The sequence below is a fragment of the Trichomycterus rosablanca genome, chromosome 4, assembly GCF_030014385.1.
Source record: "Trichomycterus rosablanca isolate fTriRos1 chromosome 4, fTriRos1.hap1, whole genome shotgun sequence".
Taxonomy (NCBI): domain Eukaryota; kingdom Metazoa; phylum Chordata; class Actinopteri; order Siluriformes; family Trichomycteridae; genus Trichomycterus; species Trichomycterus rosablanca.
The window spans coordinates 21,893,281-21,909,219 of NC_085991.1; the positions used below are offsets into that span (position 1 = coordinate 21,893,281).

Here is a 15,939-nt window from a genome sequence, read left to right on the forward strand (position 1 = left end):
CAGAAGCTCAGTGGCACAGTTTGTGCCTTAGGATCAGCATTACCACTCAAAACCAGTCAAGCAATTCAGTCTCCTTCTGTGTCTGGGAGAAAGAGGCGGACAGACAAAAGTGATTTCTGCTCCTGCTGACCCCATTCTCGATGACTTGAGCCTTGATTAATTATACATGCCCCCTCCATCCATCTCTGTTCACCCGTCCTGTAAGCGAGAGTGATGGAATGCATGAAGCGAAGCAGGACGAGAGAAACAAGAGAGAAAATAGAGTGTGTTTAGGAAAGAGCAAAGAGAGGTCACCTGCATTATACATGTTTATGTCCTTCTTTTCAGGAGGAGGCATCCTGTCCCAGAGTGCTCTACAGCTCAATAATCAGGAGGGCACCTTTCCCTATCCAACTGGTTACCATAGCAGCCAGACCCTGGCCCTGGGCGACCCGGCGACCTCCCAACCCCTAGCACGTGGTGCTCAGGTGGGAGGGGCTGTGCACAGCTACAATCAGGTATGACAAAATCATTGACATGATGGTAAATGCATTGCTGTTATGCCAGTCTGTCTGAAGAATCTACATCTACATTACTTATACAAAATTCTAATTAGTTTGATAGTTAATTTGGGTTTTCTAAAAATAGGACAAATTGCTTGCAAATAAATGAATACATAAATTATTCACTCTCCACGCACTTTATTAGCTACACCTAACTGATACGTATATTCATTGATTATTTTACACATTGATTATTACTATACATAAAAATACAGATGAACAGTGTGGGTATCCAATTACCAACTGCGGACGATCTGTTGCTCTGTTCCCCTAATCACCCCCTGTATGACATTCATCAATCAAACAGAATCCCATAGGACCCTCAGTGACCAGCTGATACCTGGGTGGGTGATGGACCTTTCCCAGTTCTGCAATGACACTAACATAATGGTGTGTGTTGTTCTGGTATGAGTCTATCAGACACAGTAGTGCTGAGAATGGTCCTTCCCAAATTGTTTTACCTGCTGATGTCCTGTAGGGGTCCATTGCTTTTGATGGGTTAAAACTATATAATGCAATTTCACTTTGCGGCGTGGCCTACTAGTTTATCATAGTGATTCTAATAAACTAACGCTAGTGACTCCTTCGTGCATGTTTGAGAAGGGTCCCTAAACAAAGCTAAAAGCATTATTATAGTGAGAAAGTCTGGAAAGCTCTGTGTAGATCTGTGTAGATCTGCATGGAACAGTGGTCTTGTATGCAACAGGGTAATTTGTCAGGATGGTCATTTGTAATCCAGCAGCCACTAAAAAACAGATATGCCATAAACTAGAAGCTGCTGGAACACAAGCGACACTTTGTGGTGTCTGAAATTTTGGATCAAAATATTATACTCTTACTATATGTGACTGTTCTGTGAGGCCTGATAAAATCCACCAATAGGAGGGTTCCAAAGGATGACGTAAAGCTAATGTATGGAACACTGTGACTTACTGTGATGACATTTACATTTGCAGCATTTATCCAAAGCGACTTACAATTATGACTGAATACAATTGGAGCAACTAATGCCTAGTTCACACTACACGATTTTTGACCTGATTTTTGCTCGCTGACTGGTTGTCGCTAGATGTGGCACCTCGGAAGCAACTCGGTGTTCTTTCGGGGATCGAAACTCTGCTCTTGATCACTGTGTGAACTGTTCAATGACTCGATCCGAGCGGCTCGCCACTTGAGAAAAATATCTGGCATGTTAAATATCGCCAACTCAAAATCCTGTAGTGTGAAAAGCATTGCGAGCAGCAGCGAGTAAGGTGCTATGTCGAACTACAGCCAATTATAACGCAGGATACGGGGTAAGGGGAAACCTGGGGGAGGAGTGTAAAAACGTGGGACAGAGGCATAATATGATTTCTATCAGAATACATCGGCACACACACAAGCTTTACAGTATTTGTGATCTTATCGTCCATGCCAAACCATAATACCAACCCTGCATTACAAATAATATTTATTAACCTCCAACTCACTACAGTACAGACAATCCCTGCTGGCCGCATAGCCCAATCCACTCAGATTCATTTATTTTTCCTACATGCTTTTACTCTGCACATCAGCGCACAAACAACTTTGGTTGCTCGCTTATTATTGACATGCATTTTTGGACGTGGTATCATTAAACCCCTTGTCACTTCTTCCGTGTGTTTTTGTGACAAAACGTAGTTTGGGAGACAGGACAGACTCGCCTGCAATTCCTCATGGTGATAGATCGTGTAGTGTGTAATCCCCTATCGCCGATCAGTCGTGTAGTGTGAAATACACACCCACTTAAAGATTCCCAATTGCAGGAGATAGTGTAGTGTTGTGTTGTTTGAACTGTACAGCGATCTGGCAACTTGGAAGGTCATGTAGTGTGAACTTGGCATAAGGCTTAAGGGCCTTGCTTAGGGGCCCAGCAGTGGCAACCTGGCGATGTTGGGGTTTGAACTGGAAACCTTATGATTATTAGTCTGATACCTAAACCACTGAGCTGTCACTGCCCTATGAAATAGTACTGTTTTAAATCATACCAGTATACATAGAAACAAAGCCCTTCATATAGTAACAGCAGATACCACAGATGCTAATACATGAACCGTATCTTTTTACCTCATGTGTTCATTAAAGAATTTTTGTGTTTATTATATTTTAAAAATATAAGTACAGTGGGGCCAAAAAGTATTTAGTCAGCCACTGATTGTGCACGTTCTCCTACTTAGAAAGATGAGAGAGGTCTGTAATGGTCATGGGTACACTTCAACTATGAGAGACAAAATGAGAAAAAAAAATCCAGGAAATCACATTGTAGGATTTTTAAAGAATTTATTTGTAAATTATGGTGGAAAATAAGTATTTGGTCAATAACAAAAGTTCAACTCAATACTTTGTAACATAACCTTTGTTGGCAATGACCGAGGTCAAACGTTTCCTGTAAGTCTTCACCAGGTTTGCACACACTGTAGCTGGTATTTTGGCCCATTCCTCCATGCAGATCTCCTCTAGAGCAGTGATGTTTTGGGGCTGTCGCTGGGCAACACGGACTTTCAACTCCCTCCACAAATTTTCTATGGGGTTGAGGTCTGGAGACTGGCTAGGCCACTCCAGGACCTTGAAATGCTTTTTACGGAGCCACTCCTTCGTTGCCCGAGCGGTGTGTTTGGGATCATTGTCATGCTGGAAGACCCAGCCACGTTCCATCTTCAATGCTCTCACTGATGGAAGGAGGTTTTGGCTTAAAATCTCACGATACATGGCCCCGTTCATTCTTCCCTTAACACGGATCAGTCGTCCTGTCCCCTTTGCAGAAAAACAGCCCCAAAGCATGATGTTTCCACCCCCATGCTTCACAGTATGGTGTTCTTGGGATGCAACTCAGCATTCTTCTTCCTCCAAACACGACGAGTTGAGTTTTTACCAAAAAGTTCCATTTTGGTTTCATCTGACCACATGATATTCTCCCGATCCTCTTCTGGATCATCCATATGCTCTCTGGCAAACTTCAGACGGGCCTGGACATGTAATGGCTTAAGCAGGGGGACACGCCTGGCACTGCAGGATTTGAGTCCCTCTCGGCGTAGTGTGTTACTGATGGTCCCTTTGTTACTTTGGTCCCAGCTCTCTGCAGGTCATTCATCAGGTCCCTCCGTGTAGTTCTGGGATTTTTTCTCACCGTTCTCATGATCATTTTGACCCCACGGGATGAGATCTTGCGTGAGGCCCCAGATCGAGGGAGATTATCAATGGTCTTGTATGTCTTCCATTTTCTTACAATTGCTCCCACAGTTTATTTATTCACACCAACCTGCTTGCCTGTTGTAGATTCACTCTTCCCAGCCTGGTGCAGGTCTACAATTTTCTTCCTGGTGTCCTTCGACAGCTCTTTGGTCTTGGCCATGGTTGAGTTTGGAGTCTGACTGTTTGAGGCTGTGGACAGGTGTCTTTTATACAGATAACGAGGTCAAACAGGTGCCATTAATACAGGTAACGAGTGGAGGACAGAAGAGCTTCTTAAAGAAGAAGTTACAGGTCTGTGAGAGCCAGAAATCTTGCTTGTTTGTGGGTGACCAAATACTTATTTTCCACCATAATTTACAAATAAATTCTTTAAAAAAAGATTTTTTTTCTTCTCATTTTGTCTCTCATAGTTGAAGTGTACCTATGATGAAAATTACAGACCTCTCTCATCTTTCTAAGTAGGAGAACCTGCACAATCAGTGGCTGACTAAATACTTTTTGGCCCCACTGTATTATGCTTTTGTATATATTACATCTTACTGCTTGTTATTTCAGGTGACATCTAGCCGAGCAGGCCAGCTGGTGGGCACTGACCGGGGTGCCCAGAGTCATGGCAGCAGCTTTAACTTGCCAGATGATCAGCGTTCTGTCTACTACTCATGTGCCACCCTGCCAGCCCAGCGTGTGAGCTCTCCGCTTACCATGCAGGCCCTGGGCTCACCCTCTAAGCTCCAGAGGCTTGGTTCAGCCTTAGACATGCCCAGTTATGCCACTTTGCAGCGGGTGTCCTCACCCAAGCAGTCGCCCAGCCGCCTGGCCAAGTCCTACAGCACCAGCTCTCCCATTAATATGGCAGCTGGAGGCAACACATCTGCTTCGTCTGGGCACGGTAACAACTCCAGCTCCTCTCCACTTCACCAGCTAAGCTCGGCTGTGGGCAGCTATGCCACGCTGTCGCCCGCCAAACGCATGCTTCACTCCTCTGACCAGTATAAGATCTCCCATGAGCTCTACGCCAATGCCACTCTGCAGAGACCCGGCAGTCTAGCAGGTATGACCAAGAACACACACACAGTGCAGCGTAGCTCGGGCAGTGTTAGCGCTAGCCTAGCACTGTGGAGAGTCAAGCCCTCAAGTTTGAATCTCAGCTGTGCTGTTGACCTGACCAGGAGTCCACAAACACACACACACACACACACACACACACACACACACACACACACACACACACACACACACACACACACACACACACAGAGGAGAGAATGGTGAAACTGATTACTTACTGCTGATGCTATTGCAGCCTCTGCTGGCTGATCGAGCTGTCTGACCCTGGCCACCCGGCAGGGGAATTGAACCAAGGCTCTTCTTGCTGTGACAGCACTACCCACTGCACCACAGCGTCACCCCTCATTATTTTTATTAAGTCAATGCTGGCTCCTGGCAACCATATGTCTAGTGTTTCTCCAGAACATCCTACTACATTGCAAATATGAACATTCATTTTTAAGGTTCTCTCTGTGTGTATTTTGTGTTGTGTCCAGGCTCCAGAGGCTCATACAGCAGCCAGCACGGCCACCTGGGCACTGAGCTGCGCCCCCTTCAGTCTCCCGAGCACCACATTGATCCTATCTATGAGGACAGAGTGTATCAGAAATCACAGCTGAGGAACTTTAATCAGGGTAAGAGCTGCACGTAATGTTGTACAGTCTGAGCATTAGTGCTATTTTTAAATTGAAAGTCCATACTGAAATCCAGGCAGGAAATGGTACAGATTCAAGTTTCATCAACTGCTACACAAACCGACTGCTTTTTTGGTTATTGGTGTATGGTTTGAATAATTTTCAGTTACATTTTGTTTTATTGTACACCGATGACGCAGAACATTATGACCACCTCCTTGTTTCTACACTCACTGTCCATTTTATCAGCTCCACTTACCATATACAAGCACTTTATAGTTCTACAATTACTGACTGTGGTCTCTACATACTTTTTTAGCCTGCTTTCACCCTGTTCTTCAATGGTCAACACAACATACACTAACACACCATGTCATTGTCACTGCAGTGCTGAGAATGATCCACCACCTAAATAATACCGTGGTGTAAAGTGGTGGTCCTGACCATTGAAGAACAGGGTGAAAGCAGGTTAAAAAAGTATGCAGAGAAACAGATGGACTACAGTAATTGTAGAACTACAAAGTGCTCCTATATGGGAAGTAGAGCTGATAACATGGACAGTGAGTGTAGAAACAAGGAGGTGGTTTTAATGTTATGGCTGATCGGTGTATGTAGTGTATGTACATTAATGGTTATAATATCACCAGTGCCTTGCTTAATATTACAATTGACAATCCATTGCCAGGATTCCAAGAGAGCCGAAATTTCACATAATAAAATGAAATAAATGCTCTGCACTAAGTAGCAATTAATGAGTAATGCAGCCTCAGTTTGCCAGGTATCATTAATCAATGTCCGTTTCATAGCCATAACAGTGTTACAGAATAGTGTTTAAATAATGCTGCGTAGTCAGTGTGTAATGAAGACATTTTTAGCACTGCAGCTTAAAAACATTTAAAGAAACATAAAAAAATTTACCTGGAATTCATGGGTTTACAAACACAAGGCATGTCATGGTCTCAGTGTCTCAGTGCATTATACAACAGTTATTTTTCCTGTGACTGAAGGATTAAAACATATTCTTTTTCTAAAAATAACTCAAAGCAAGGCCTCATCCCATTCAATTGTCTGCGACAAAAAATGCTGCCAATTCATTTTAACCAACAACCAATTGTCATTGTTTGATGGCATCCTATCAAAAATATAAAACACATCCCTGAGTTTCATATCAGTAAGTCTTTGTACCTTATTAATGAGAAACAGTGTAACATGGTGAATGTGGCAGTGATGTATAACAGTAAGATAAACTTAATCTCTGTGAGCAAAACCAGTTCAGCATTCACAATTTAGATTTAATACTGATTCAACAGCGAATAGTTCAATACTATAAACAAAACATTCTAATCAGAAGGAATAGGGATGCATTATATTACATCCTGTATGCATTCTGTATATTCAAACATTTCCTAATGACACTAATTTAATTTTACCTTCATACTTCAACATGATGCAAGATATCCACATCCTTTTTTTATTTGGATATAAAAAAATAAACTGCTCCACAAGCAGTTTAACATGCATACTGTATACTGGCACTAAACAGCTTTTCTTTGTAATTTTATTGTGTAACAGTTCCATTGTTCATGATTTAATCTAACTAAACATTAAAAAATAAAAAGTTTTCCTGGCCACTCAGGTGGCACAGCGGTAAAATACGCTAGCACACCAGAGCTGGGATTTCGAATAAATCGTATCAAATCTCACCTCTGCCATCCGGCTGAGCTGGGCAGCTATATGAACAAGGTTTGGCTGTTGTTCATCCAGGGAAGGGAACCGGATAGGGACTTCATAACTGATGCAATTACAACCTCTGTCGGAGGTGGGCGTGTCAGTTCGCTCTCCTCAATCAGGGGTGGGGGTCAGCACCAGTAAAGAGGAAGCATAACGCAATCGGGTAAAAATTGGACGCACTAGAAATGGGGAGAAAAAGGGAGAAAAAAATAATAAAAAGTTTTCCTTTTGGGGTTAGAACTGTAGCACTCCTCACGGTTGTATTCAGAAGGAGAGCATAAACACTGAGATTCAGTGAGAAAAACTAAGCTGCGTAGCTGCACTATTAATTAGAACTAAGTGTCAGCTGTTGGAAATTGATTTAATCAGGTATCGGTTAACTGGTTAATCATAAACATCCCTATCTAATATCCGCCCTTCTTTTAGTAATACTGAGTGTTTGAAGCTGGCTCAGCTCAGCTGGAAAGCCACATGTTCGGAATAAATATAGCAGCGCAATGGGGTTTCACAAGTGAATCAAGTCTGAACAAAAAACTGAAAAAACAAAATCTGCATTGCTAATATTATCTGTGAAACTGGCAGCAACGAATGACGAAAGCAAAGTGGCCATATGAAAAGCGTGCGTATCCATGACAGTATAGCGCAAGTTCAAGAACTGGTGCTCAGACAAGAGGACACACCTCAGACCCATTGGTTAACACATCAAATTTCTAAATAATTCGAGTGTGTATCCATCTTGACTCTGACTGTGTGCTGTATGTTATTTTCTTTTTTTTGTCTTGTTTTCCTTATACATGTATGTCCTGTAATCACTCCATTGCTGAACCCTAAAGACCGTGTGAACCGTTTGTGCGAGCAAGTCTTGACCTCTGTGTTTTGCCCTTACTCTCGTGTCCCAGCCCCATCCTCTCCTGGCGTCGAGCCCATCCCCCTGCAGCGCACAGGGAGCCAGAATGCCACGGGCACCTTCCCTCGCTCTAATTATGCTGCTGCGCCCGACTACGCCAACCCCTACCGCACGCTGCAGTTCTGCCCTTCAACCGACTCACCCTACAGCAAATCCGGGCCAGCACTGCCGCCCGAGGCTACACTGGTCAGGTCGCCCTCTGTGGACAGCATCCAGAAGGACCCCAGGTAAGCAGAAACCTCTGTTATACATACAGCCACTGGTTGTAAAACAGTTTAATGGACTTGAATGTACTGTAGGTGTTGCACATACACATGGTACTAATGAAAGTCATGGACAGCATGAGCGAATGCAAAGAATGTCTGTTTTTACATCCAGACTGTCACTTACACTCCTGCTCGTGTCATTAAATGTCATATTGTGCAGCACTTGATTTAAGTGGTATGTTGCTAAGCATAAGTGGGCTGATGGTTGTAAACATGTGATTTTGAATATGGCTTCTGTTTAGCTTTTATGTGCATTATTGGATTGCAAGAGCTATGTAGGACACTGATAAACACCTAAGCATCGTCATGCCGTTCAAGCTAGCATGGAGCTGTTTGGTTCTCTTCTTTTGTTTTTTGCGTGAGCCCTGTCTGTTTTGTTGATTTCTGGTCATCCCTTTCCTTTACTCCTCATGTTTTAGTGTTTGTCCTGTGTGCACACTGCCAGTGATGTGAAACTGAGAAGTGTGTGATGCACTGCATTTGCTGCTTACAGCCAAATTCTCAACATGCACAATCAATTACAGCTAGTTTCATTAATTATGCTTTGGTGTGTTAAAGAGAGGAGCCCAATATTTACATTGATATGGTTTATAAGAGTTGCCAGGTTACATACAGCTACCTTGTACTTGCACTTAATGCAGTAAGCATTAGGCCTGCAATATGTGTGGCTGTGTAAAACTATGTCCAGGAAAGACGCATTTCCGTCTGTGTGCACTTTAATTCTCCATGGTTGCCAGCCTGTTCTTGAGTACAGCTATTGGCACATAAGTTTCTTTTAATACCTTGTAAACCAGCCTTCAAGCCTGAAAAAAAAATGTGTGATACAAAAAGAAATCCACAAAAATATTTATTAAAATGGCAGGCAGAAAGGAGGCACAGCAGATGTTGGTGCTCCCCAGACACAACTGAATGATAAGGATGCAAATCAACATTCAATTTTTTTTAGCCAGTAACAGTTATTAGTTAACTGTTATCCAGTAATGAAGCAAAAACCAGTAAAAACAGTGTAACATAGTGAATGTGGCAGAATGTAGCACATAAACACTGTGAGCAAAACCAGTTCAGCTTTCACAATGTAAAATTTATACGAAGTTGATAGCGAGCAGTTCAGTACAGGCGCTAACAAAACATGCTAATTTAATGTAAATTAAAGCTCTTCTTGACACCGTTAGTGTTTTTATCATAAAATGATAAGCAGAGTTTTAACTCCAATTTGCAACATGACACAAAATATCCACATCATTTCTGTCTTTTGTGATGTAAAATAAAATCAGACCAAGATAATTTTACTTTTAATGTGACCTGTAATTGAGCAATTTAATTAAAAAAAAAACTGAAATTGCGGCGCGCACCGCACATATTCGCCACTTTGGGCTTGCGATTTTTACGCAAGTTTAGTGTTTCAGTGTCATTCTGTTAGTACATTAACACATGTTTTACCAATAAGTGTTATAGACTCTCTTTGAAAAGCTGAATCACACAATTTCTCAGCACACCGACCTATAACACAAGTTTAAAATTGAAGCGGTGAGGAAAATACAGCTAAACATAGGTGTATGTGGATGCTTTTAAAATGGATTTGATGGTTATTTTACACAAATGTGTATTTGTTTCGTGGTGCACTTTGATGACGTTTTACTGCACTGCTCAAGCCAAGCGCTAATAAAACCGGCGATTTGCAAGAAGGTTTGCGGTTTTGCCGCTTCTCATGTGAAGGTGCCCATACCCCATAAAAAGTTTAGCTCTTTTAGTCCAAAGCATTACATATATCATGGAACACAGTGAAAATAGTTATCAACAAGTGGATTAAATATGGACCAGCAGTGACATTACCAAGACATGGGTCTAGACCTCCCTCCAAAACTGATGAAAAGACAAGAAGAAAACTGGTCCAGGAGGCTTCCAAGAGGCCTACAGCAACATTAAAGGAGCTGCAGTAATTTCTGGCAAGTAGTTGTGAACTACTTGTGTAGTGGTTGTGAACTACGTGTGACAGCAGTCTCCCGTATTCTTCATATGACTGGGCTGTGGAATAGTGTGGCAAGTAAAACATTCAAACCCAACTTTATTTTGCAAAAACCTACATCAGGTCTGCCAAAAGCATGTGGTCATATAAGACCCAGGGTGAACTTTTTGGCCATAATTCCAAAAGGTATGTTTGGTGCAAAGCAACACTGAGCATCACCAAGCATGGAACCAGAAAAACTTTATTATGAGCTGATATTTGAATAATGAACAACAAAACTATTTCACATTAAAATCACAAGCAGAAGCTGTTTTGTGTCAATTTGAAGTTTAACCGCATGTAAAACTCATGAATCACAATTGAATCTTTGCTTATGTTATCTTTTAAAGAAATTATATGGATATTTTGCATCTTGATCTAGAAAGTAAAACTGTTTCCATCATCTCATAACTACACTAATGTCAGGAAGTGTTTTAATATAAAGACTGCATATCTATTTATTATAATTAGCATGTTTGGTTAGCGCTAGTATTGAACTGTTTGCTAGTGGTGCAAATGTAAAATCTACATTCTGAAAGCTTAAATCCAACAACAAAAGCTAGTCTATCATTCGCACCTACTAGGTCAAGGGCAGTGGTAGCTTAGCGTTAGTGTACTGGACTAGTAATTGGAAGGTTGCTGGTTCAAGTCCCGTCACCCCTGAGCAAGACTCTTAACCCTCAATTGCTTGAAATGTATTCAGTCCTAATTGTAAGTCCCTTTGAATAAAAGCGTCTGCTAAATGCCATAAATGTACTGTTGTTTTACTGTAGTTCTTATTGTGCTATACACAATTTGTATAAAATTAATAAAAATGTATTGAGAGCTTTTACATTTAGAGGTACAAGGTAGTGGGCAGCACGGTGGCTCAGTGGGTAGCACTGTCGCCTCATGGCAAGAAGGTCCTGGGTTCGATCCCCAGGCGGGACAGTCCGGGTCCTTTCTGTGTGGAGTTTGCATGTTCTCCCCGTGTCTGCGTGGGTTTCCTCCGGGAGCTCCGGTTTCCTCCCACAGTCCAAAAGCATGCAGTCAGATTTATTGGAGACACTGAATTGCCCTATAGGTGAATGGGTGTGTATGTGTGTGTATGTGTGTCTGCCCTGCGATGGACTGGCGCCCGTCCAGGTTGTTACTGTGTGCCTTGCGCCCATTGAAAAGCTGGGATAGGCTCCAGCCTTCCCCCTCCCCACAACTCTAACTGGATAAGCGGTTAAGACAAGTGAGTGCGAGTGAAGTACAAGGTAGATGCACCTGAATAACGCGCAACTCAAAACTTTTTTTAAATAAATAAAGCTTACAGAGCTTGCAGTGATTGAAATGTCTTATTACAGGGGTCACTATTTTTAGCATGCTGAATGCAGCACCAAACTAAAGTAATTAGATTGAAAATAATAAGAAATATTTTATACCTGTGTTCATAAAGCATGCCATAAAGGTTCCCATATAACATTACTCAAAATGAGAAGTCCAGATTACCTTTGGGTTTGTACAGATAAAGTCTTTCGCATCATGTAAGACCCCTCTTTAATAAACACCAACAAGACACTCTCTGTGCATGTATGAAGCCAAATGCAAGTGTGTAATGTGTCTAGAAAAAAAAGAAATTTCAAATGAATAAATTTTTTTCAATGTCAAACCCCTTTGTGCTAGCCACCTACCCTCTCTCTCTTTTTTTCTCTCTGCCTGTCTCCTGATAGGTACGACCCTGAATTCCTTGTCTGGAATCAAAATCAAGCTGAACAAAGAATGACAAAGTAATCCAGCCTTTATTTTACATTCTCCTTTTCATGTTGTCTCTTCTCCACATGAATGCACTGTTAGAACAGAGCAGATACCACTGCATGAGGATTCTCAGTTTTAGCCGAAGCATTGAGATTTGAATACATGTGTATTCAGCACATTTTATTCCAAAAGCATTTGAGAGTTAAATGTGGGCTTACAGAGGTAATTATTGTCATTAATGTGAATACAGTCAGTAGATAAACTGAACTAAGGATGTCATGGACAGTTCTACTGTAGACTGTATGTGTGTATTATATCAGGTGATGGGTCTGTTTTTTTTGCTACAGAACATTACTTTGCGCTTGAGTCATTCTTTTTTCTCCATTGTTTCTTTTATGTTTTAGCATGGCTGGTTTTGGCTTGAATTTTATATTTTCCTGAGATCCACACCCTGTCATTCCTCTATCTATCTGATCGTTTGTTTATAACAGCAATGCAGTGATCCAATAGCAGATATCTGTATCTGATGCTGGCCTAAATAAGATGGATTGTTATCCGATTGTATTTTACTTTTCTTGTTCTGATCGACCACTGTGCTGACATGCCACCATTCATGAATGTGAACTGAGGACACTTGCGTCAAAAACACGGGATAAATAACATTCTTAGTTTGTACGTGGGATGTAGTTTGTAGAAAATGAGAAAATCTGAGTACATTAAATTCTTACAAGGACACATTTCATGTATCTAGATTCTCTGTTTTTTGACAGGGACTATCACATTCAAGTTCACCCAAAACACACTTAACCCTTTCATGCCTGAGTGGAACATTCCATTTTCGGACACTATGTAACATGGTCATAGAAAAAACCTTATTGTGTAAATACCGTACATAGCATAGACTATATACACACACCATTATAACCAGAAGAATCAGTTCTTTAAAATGATATAAAACTCAGTATGGTTATTTAAGTGTAATAGAACCAAATCTATACAAAAATCCTTCAAAATCAACCTAAAAAACCTCTCAATTTGTATTTCATACATAAATACTTACATTTTTAACACATTTCTGTGCAATATAGAGACAAATATAGAGTATATGAAATGTTTGCAATTTTGTGAGCCATTTGTCAAGAAAATAATTTTGAATCTATCATCTTCTATTCAAAAGTTATGATCAATTTAGCAGAAGGTGTCATTTAGCAATTTAGAATGTTCGTGTAGCTCCTTTTTTACCTCACTTTTTACCAGTCAGCATACACTATAAACCAATGAAAGTGTACTTTTATGAAAAAAAAACCTGCATATACACACACCATTATAACCAGGAGAATCAGTTCTTTAAAATTATATGAAACACAATGTTTTTCAAGTGTAATATAATAAATGTTTACAAAAAACCTTCAAAATCAACCTAAAAAATCTCTCGTTTTTTATTTAATTCATAAACACTTACATTTTTAACACATTTCTGTGCAATATAGAGAAAAATATAGAGTATATGAAATGTTTGCAATTTTGTGAGCCATTTGTCAAGAAAATAATTTTGAATCTATCATCTTCTATTCAAAAGTTATGATCAATTTAGCAGGTGTCATTTAGCAATTTAGAATGTTCGTGTCGCTCCTTTTTTACTTCACTTTTTACCAATGTCAGCATACACTATAAACCAATGAAAGTGTACTTTTTTCTTAATTATTACTAAATTGTCAACATCCATATTTTTGAAATAAGACAGCAGATAAAATGTATTTGACAAAATAAGCACTCTAACAACAGTGTATAGTTCAAAAACATTAAAGATTTTTATTAGAATTATATACACTTCTCATTCTATAAATAATTTCAAAACAACAATACAATATAGTTCAGCACTATTGAAGAACAATGAACAATGCATCACTCCATAAAACAAACTCTCAAATAATCCAATTCAACAATACAAGAAAAAGCAATTATTTGTTCAGGATAATCATTGAACAATTCAGTAAACAGTTTTGAGGCAACAGGATATCAAATCTCATCTAAGCCATTTTGCCAAAAAATTCACTACAAAATATTTAACAGACAATGCACAATGGATAATTACCTCAAGTTACCTCCTTCCAATGAACAATGCACACTGAACTTTGACCTGTGAAGAGAAAGAGAAACAAAGAACATATACACAAACACAGGGGTTGAGGAAGGATGAGAGGGACTGACAGTAGAAGACAGAAGCCCTGTGTAGGTCTAACTGCGAAACTCATCTCCTTCACTAGAATGCCAAGACTGAAAACAGTTTCGATTGCCAACTAAACAAAATCTTCTACCTTGGCACTCAGGAGCCATGCATGCAATCTTTGTTTTATTTTCTTTTTTGAATTTTTTGTAGCAAAGCCAGCAATTTCTTGATACTTGCTCCATCTGAGGAATGTGGGTGACGTAAAACGATGAGGAAGTGGTTGGAGCTACTGAAAGCTGAGATGGCAAAATTGAATCTACGGCAATGTCTGCAAGCTGGCGCGAAAGATTTTCCCTAAAGTTTTTCTGGCTGTAGCCTGCTAAACTAAACCCATAACGTGATGCTGGATTGGAATGATGCCAGTCCTGAAACAAAATGAAACTATTAACGACGGCTATTTCCACAAAATGGAAGAAAAGTGTTTTCCACCACTTTTGAGTTTTCTGAAGCAGACTGTATGTGTTTAACATTTGATCAGATCTGTCAACACCTCCCATGTGTTTATTGTAGTCCTTTACTACAGCTGGTTGACAGACTACTTTTCTGTCCCACTTGGCACCAACCTTTACCATCCTAGAAACCTCTGATGAATCATTAGCATTGTGGAAATTAGAGAGGCATGTAACTTCTCGCGTGTCCTTCCACTGAACAACTAAGACATTTCCGTCAATTCTACACCACCTCATATCACCACGGTTAGCTTGCCGCTCCCATTTCTTGACATCTTTGAAATCCACTGGGAATTTCTTACGATTAATCCTACATGTCCCACAAGCATTGATTCCCCACTCCTTAAGTCGGACCATAACAGTTGGTTATGTATAGAAGTTGTCAAACCAAACTGTGTGACCTTGATTTTTAAATGGCTGCACAAGGTCTTCGATCACTTTTATAGCCAAATCAGTTATGCGCCCATCAAGACTGCCTGTGTATACATCAAAGTCTAAGGTATATCCCGAATCTGAAGTTGCAATGACCCACAATTTGAAACCCCAGCGAGTAGGTTTGCCCTTCATATACTGCTTGAATCCTGATCGACCTTTTGATTTTACCATTCTCTCGTCTATGCTCAGATTTTCATCAGCCTGGAAAAGCTGCTGACACTTGGTTTTGAGGTGGTCCATCAGGTAACGCAACTTCCTAAGACGATCAAGATTATTTTCTGTGGCAGGATCTACAACATGGAGGGCTGCCATCAATTCCTTGAAACGGTCACGGGACATGAATAACTTGGCCCATGATTCCTGAAGAGATCTGGTTCCCCAATATCTGTGAATGCTGTGGAGGGACGTGAAACCCATGTAAATGAGGAGCCCAAGAAACCGGTAGAATTCATCTGGGGTCACTTCTTCCCATGCCCCATGATGGTTCGCATAAGACGGCCTATTCAGTACAAGCTCCCACCCCTTAGAGTTTGTAAACTGGCAAATCTCAGCAACAATGGTGTACGTGAAAAACAACTTGAAGAAGTCTATTTCACGCAAGGTACTTGTGGCTGACCATACAGCCCTGTGCACACTTCCCAGATCTATGCCTACTGGACGAGAAGGATTAAATGGTATGGGCTCTGGTGCTTCTGTGTCTACATCAGCATAGGAAGGAAAGGATACAGATTCAGGGAAGCGTTTCCGCTTCCTACCT

General features: G+C 40.7%; 1 protein-coding gene across 5 annotated transcripts in view; it reads left to right on the forward strand.

Moving 5' to 3' along the window:
* Nucleotides 1-15,939, forward strand: part of ctnnd2b (catenin (cadherin-associated protein), delta 2b) — a 178,199-nt gene that overhangs the window by 98,847 nt on the left and 63,413 nt on the right. For 3 of the 5 annotated variants that reach the window (XM_062993956.1, XM_062993958.1, XM_062993957.1), the window contains exons 6-10: nt 328-497; nt 4,311-4,806; nt 5,300-5,437; nt 8,068-8,302; nt 12,044-12,100. In XM_062993956.1, coding sequence (XP_062850026.1) covers nt 328-497; nt 4,311-4,806; nt 5,300-5,437; nt 8,068-8,302; nt 12,044-12,100 — 1,096 coding nt within the window. The remainder of the gene's footprint in view (nt 1-327; nt 498-4,310; nt 4,807-5,299; nt 5,438-8,067; nt 8,303-12,043; nt 12,101-15,939) is intronic. The other 2 variants (XM_062993960.1, XM_062993961.1) reach the window with 1 other exon arrangement.